The 6,389-nt window shown below is 41.7% G+C and overlaps 1 protein-coding gene across 2 annotated transcripts in view; it reads right to left on the bottom strand.

Annotated features, from left to right (window-relative positions):
- stc1 (stanniocalcin 1) overlaps positions 1 to 3,351 on the bottom strand; it is a 4,806-nt gene extending 1,455 nt beyond the window's left edge. The window contains exons 1-4 of one of the 2 annotated variants that reach the window (XM_020594276.1): positions 3,074 to 3,351; positions 1,213 to 1,355; positions 866 to 1,077; positions 60 to 211 (exon numbers count right to left, since the gene is read on the bottom strand). In XM_020594276.1, coding sequence (XP_020449932.1) covers positions 60 to 211; positions 866 to 1,077; positions 1,213 to 1,355; positions 3,074 to 3,254 — 688 coding nt within the window. In that variant the 5' untranslated portion in view covers positions 3,255 to 3,351. The remainder of the gene's footprint in view (positions 1 to 59; positions 212 to 865; positions 1,078 to 1,212; positions 1,356 to 3,073) is intronic. The other variant, XM_020594277.1, reaches the window with a different exon arrangement.
- Positions 3,352 to 6,389: the final 3,038 nt, after the last annotated feature.

Below are 6,389 nucleotides of genomic sequence, written 5' to 3'. Positions count from 1 at the left end.
CCCCTGGCCCCAGCGCCACCCCCCCGGCCCCCCCCCTCCAGTTGGGAGAGCAGCAGCTGCAGCCACAGCGGTGGATGGGCAGGGCTTGTTCTGCAGCAGCTGAATAAGAATGGTCATCTCTGGACCCAGTCGTGACACCATGCTGGTCCTAACACGGTCCACCGTGTCCTCATCACAGTCCATCAGGCTCTGAAGCAGCTTACCATAAAACCTGGGGCAACGACACAAAGCATCACAGCATGAATTTTTAATAGCTCAAAACCAAAAAGGACCACCATGAACAAGAATATGCTCTTGTTGTTCTCTTTAGTGGTTCAAATCTTTACATAGCAGTTCTGTGTATTTGTACACATGCTGCATGGTTTGATGTCATCCATATGGGAGTAACCAGCCCAGCTTCAGTGACTGTTAAGCCCCATGCTCCACCCTTCTCTCCTTTTGTTTCCACTCACAAACTGCACTACTACATGTATTAAAACAACAATAGGAATGAAAACATCCGAAACTTGATATTCCTGTTTCATTTCTTTCATACTATGAAAACAACGTACAAGGCAGATGGTAGCCAAAACAAGGAAATCAATACAAATATACCTATCTGTTACGCTACACAATCCAAAGCTAGGCGGACATCTATTTGTATATTTGTTTTACTTTGTGTCATTATGTCTCTCATTCACTTAAGTTTAGCAGCAGATACATTTCCTTTCATATTGTCTACTGTTATGTATTCTGCAATCACTAAGCCTCAAAGGCTTTCAATAATGTAATGACAATTAAAATGTCATTTAAAATATGCATTTCTGTCATGATATTGTCTTCTTTTTAAGACAACCTGAACAGTATACAGAGTAGAGGAGCTCACCTATTGGGGAAGTGACTTGGTAGCTGTGCCACTTCACCAATAGCATCTGGATTAGATCGGGCAACAGTGCAGATATCCAGTTTACTGTAACACTCTTCCTGGACCTCAGATATCATTCTTTGGAAGGTGGAACAGCGGCGGATGGTGGGGAATGCCTTCGAGGTGATGCCATTGGCAATGCACTTAAGGCTCTCCTTCACAAATGCTTTACCCTGTAAAACACAGCATCGCTTCACACATTCTTGCTCTGACAGTTACACCCATATAGTCTTACACAGCTCATGTGCACATAGAAATAGAAAGAATGGAAAATACGTAGTCTTTGTGAAATGAACTGAAGTGCATACCTGAGTGTCAAATTTAGCAGCACTGTATAGGAAGGACTTGCAGATGTCATGCATGCCATCTGTATCACAAGTTGAGTTTTCCAGGCAGGCGAAGGCTCCGCAGCCAACTTGGAGGGCACTGTTGAGACAGCGTGCCACATCTGCTGTGGGCACAGAGAATCAGCCATCAGCAGGGGAGCCAACAGCGGGTTCACTGGGAATCACTGCACACTCACTGAGCTCATTACACAAGGGTTACTGAGGTTTCAGCTAAAAGATATGAGGAACCAAAAAGAATTTTCATAGTTTGGTGATTCGCAAAAAACATAGAGTCACTCGGGGCAAACAGTGACTTGACTGGAGATTGGACACCTTACAACTCTGAGAGTCTCAGACATTACTTGGCACTACTGTACTTTTCTTTTGGCTAGGACCTATATTCCACTGTTTGGTTCTTTTCAGCAGAGCTTGGATGAACAGCACCAGAAAGAGTTTCCTGAAAATTGTTGGCATGCCTGTAGACACACATAAACATATGCTGGTACTGCTGGTGCGCACACACACTTACAACACACACATGTATATGCCGCCGCCAGGCTCTGTCTTCAATTATTTTACACAAGCCGCAATTGTAAAGCTGAACATCAGGACTCGGCCTCCAAACCAGTTTAATTCTGTATCCTTAACTATGCGCATGTCACAGTCCAGTATCCAGAAAATCCATAACTGATCCCTGTAATCAAACACATATTCAGAAAAGCTGCCATACCCATTTCAGAAGCATCACATGACTGGAATAGTTATTAGACTGATTAACCCACTAATAACCCTGATCCCCATCTTTGTAAAAACCTGCAGCAGCATTCAGTCTTTCAGTCCATGTGTCATTAACTGATCTCGGCCATTAGAGACATATAAGTCAATGCAGCTGACTTGAAAATTTACAAGTGAGAGCTATAAAACATCATTTGTAAATCAGTTTATCCAATTAGTTGGCATTTCTTATTCTTCAGCCAAGAATCCACTGAGTGCAGCAGCCTGACTTAAATCCTTTGTGATAACCATTAAGAAATGTCACTGAGGAGCCTAAGCCTACTTGGCAGATTTTGAATCTGGGGCCCCATGCTGACCTGCACAGTCAGATAAAGTCTGCGTGCCATCAGGGACCAGAGACTGCATTCAAAATACACAGAATGAGCTCCAAATCTTATGATGATGAAGCAGTTCCTGCAGAAGGGAATCAGCATCCCTGTTACCAGCTGCCTTTTAGCACCGGGCTGTACCTTTGTGTTAAAAAGGAAAGGTCAACATTTGAATGAAGACCTGTAGAATTATTGTTTTGCATGGTCATTTCCTGATGGTTATTACACGGGATTTTGACTTAAGCATTTCTTTTCTTTGATGGCTACCAAATGTCAACTAATAAGGTTGCATTAATTTGTCCAAAAGGCACAGCCACTGTGCTTTTTCTGAGGCTTGCTGATGAAAAGGTACAATGGTATAGCCTACTTCTTTTTCTGGCTACAAAGGCAGCTTTACGTTTTATGCACGGAAACCCCCTTAAGTCCACTATCACAGTGGGACCTATGCAGCAACAAAGCCAGGAGAAAGAGACTATCAGCATGACACAGCCTGCGCTCTCAGGTGTCAGCACCAAGCTCCATGCTCATCTGTTGCCGGCAGGACACCGGTAAAAACCACAGCGTTAATCCCACAGCTTTCCCCGTGCATCAACGCGCTCGTTCACACAGAAAAGGCTGCATAGGCCAAAAAGAGGAAAAGAATCTCCACATAGTAATCGCACAAAGGTAAGACAGTGCGCTGGATAAAATGGTGTATTTAAAAAAGCAAGCTATGCAGATGGAAGCAGCGTGTTACTTACAAGGGCTATTGGCAGAAAAGCGTGCTCTCCTGGGCGAATAAGACTCGTTTTGATCCAGTTCATATGCAGATGCGTTCAGCACCATCAGGAGAAAAAGTCCGATCCTCAAAGGCATCGTCCTTTCAACACAGATAATACAACTAAATCTAAAGAGACGCCTCCGGCTTTGTGTGTAATTCATAAGAATAACGCTCCAAAAGCTTCTGCGGCGCCGAAAGCAGAATAAATGTAGGCTAGTACGGTCAGCAATGTCTCTACATTGGACTCCTCACTATCCTTTTGACTTGCATGACAGATTGCACCGATGTCAAGTCTGCATGGGTTTATATGGGAGCGCTGAACATTACGAGTTTGGCGTTTGGACCAATCAGAACGCAGCATCCAAGACCGTGGTCCTGGTCTCTCCGCTACTAATTGATAAAATCATTTAACAGCGGCCAACACTGTAGATCCTACGGATCAGAATTAATGGTTGGGAAATATTTTCCTACAACAGTGCTAAGAACCGAAACATCTATAGATATTTAACAGAAATATTTCTATAGTCTGTTTTAAAATCCCCCTTTCTATTACTCTGCTACAGGCTATTCATTAGTGGCTATTTCCCTTAATAAGGTAACTTCACTTTTACCGTGCATCGTTTACTTCAGCTACTGCTGGCCTCGTTACGGAGGCAGAATGAAATCACCTAGCCATACAGTAACACAATAACAAATCAGTCATTAAACTTGAAATAAGTGTTGTGCCTCTCATATATGGAATACTTTGGTTTATGGATGAGCTGTTTCATTCTAAAAGAAATTCACATAGAATAGGAGTTGTAAGTTTTTTCTCTCTATAAAAGTTATTAGAGAGGGAGGAGGGGTCTGGAAAGGTGGAAGTATTGTAGTATTGTAGTATTTTGTTTGTTTTGTTTTGTTGTTAATTACATTTTATACTACTACTGTCCCTATCATCAGCAAATGCAAAGTCATTTACAACACTAATAGAACAAGTGTATTTACCCAGCCTGTTTTTTTACTCAGATAAGGCGCATACTTTATCAGACATAAACACTTTTGTCCAAATATCGACCCAGAACATTCCCATGACATCCTTTTTTTTTTAAATCACCTTGGCATTTTCTTGAACCCTGCTCACTGATGACACCACTGTTGCATTAGCTCAGGGAGTCTATAGTACACAAACAACCTGTACTAACATAACCTGTGGCTAATGGTTGCTGCTGACCTAATTCTCCATTCTCCTCTTCCCAAGGCTGCCAATTGTTGGCTTGGAGTCCACTAACTTGCAGCTGCACGTGCCGGCATACAGAGGATGATGTGTGGGATTCTAAGCTATCATTTATCATTGAGGCCTCCCGCCTCCTCACACAGTGCAATGTTCAAACATTACAGACAGAATTGTACAAAGGGAAGCTGAATTGTCCTTTATTTTTTCCATAGCATGGAATAAAAGAAGATGTTTAACAGTGATCTGAAAAGACTCCATTTGATTTAGATTTACAGCAGAAACTTCTCTGCCAAACATAGATCTTCACATTTAGATATTTCCTTTTCATGTTTTGTCAATCCACCTTTCTTTTCCTGTGGTTTTTCAGAGACCAGAGAGCACCTCTTCATATCAATCATCTGCGTTCTGGTTGTCTTTGGCACTCATTGGGCTATAATCCCTATTTCACCCAGGGTGTTGTCAGGAGTTGGGCATGATGTCAAGCTGCTGACACCTTAAATCTGCCAGAAAATCCAAATGTGGGTACCTGCCAGATGCACTGAGAGCTTTTGTAATGGAAAGATCCTATGAATGAATCAGTCATGAATTAACTGTGTTCTACTTTCACAATAAGTCATTATCAACATCCCCGTCAAGGAAGGGCCTGACCTAGAGTAATGTATGTCAAAGACCATCCTAATACTTGCTAAAACACCTGAACACAACAAAAATGTGAGCAATGTAAGATCTGAGTGAGATGTTGAGCTGATATTTGTGTTTTCCATGCATGTGTCACTGCTCTTGTATTTATTGCTTTCTTGTGTTTTTTTCACTCAGGCGGGTGGGGGTTTGGTGTGTCTCTCAGCTGAAACTGAAGATGTGAAATGAGGGTCTATTCATGATTTTGGAAGTCGATCTTTTCCTTGTTAGCACATCAGTGCAGACTCTTCTTTTCTGGAGCATTGCCAGAACACAAACACATTTGAGAAGACCACTTCTTCATCCTCTGGGGAAAAAGATAATGAATTCCTTTGTCAGGTAGATGAGGGTGATTCATTTTGTTTTCTGAAATATAACAGACAACATTGGCCTGACGCTGAAGACTGAGGGCAGAGTTCACTGAAAGGACAACTCTATTGCAAGGAAATGAACTTACAGTTAAAACATCTGCTGCAGAGTAAGAGGTTTACGTTCATCTACATTCAGATGGTTGAACCGATTCTCTGATTAGAGGTCACTTTGTATCTAAGTTGAATTTTGCCTTGAGCTTATTGCTATTTTCTTGACAGCAACTTCCTCTGTAATTATAAGATTACCAGATTGCTCACTATTAGAAAGAGATTTGAAATTAGTGTAATCAATGGGAAGTTGACCTTTTATCATGTGCCAGTAAATGAGTCACAAATATTGCTAATATTGTCACTGAAACCTTTTAACAAGTGTCTGTGATGAGTTATATAAAACCACTTGCAAAATGTCACCTGAAGGACAGCGCTGGTGTCCACAAGAGGGACTTTTGTTGGATGTTACTGACTTGCAGGAGCTGTTAATGTAAAGCAACACTTCTTTTTAGAGGTGTTGTATGTTCCAAATCTTCTACAGTATACATTTCAGGTCACATCAGGGCATAGAATGTTGTGATTCTCCAGCTGAGTTTCCTATACCAGATTTCATCCATGGCTTCAGCACATCTGCTCCATCATCAGCATGGTGTAGTGTTGTTTAGTCACATACTGTACAACCATCCTTGCTGCTAAAGTGTCCTTGAGCAGTGTAGTGGATCTCAGACTCCAGCTCCACTGGGGCTGCTCTGTAGCTGACCCTGCATGTTTACCGCTCTGTAAGACAACAGACATGACAAATGTCTCCATGGAGAATTAAAAAGGATGTGAGCCCAAAGACATTTAACAAGGACAAAAATTTGTGGTTCTGATATTGTGTCTGCTTGTGTTTTTTGTTGCAAACAGCTAAAACTAATTGGAAACATTTTAACGGGAATGCTCTTGAAGTGAGATCACCTAAATAAGTGTTGTCTACTGTACTTGTCTGAGCCATTTTGCTGTTGATGATACATTTGAAATGCTTTAATTTTCACACCCCCACT

Source organism: Monopterus albus, unplaced genomic scaffold, assembly GCF_001952655.1.
Source record: "Monopterus albus unplaced genomic scaffold, M_albus_1.0 scaffold23.1, whole genome shotgun sequence".
Lineage (NCBI taxonomy): Eukaryota > Metazoa > Chordata > Actinopteri > Synbranchiformes > Synbranchidae > Monopterus > Monopterus albus.
This window is presented reverse-complemented; position numbering and strand designations above follow the sequence as displayed.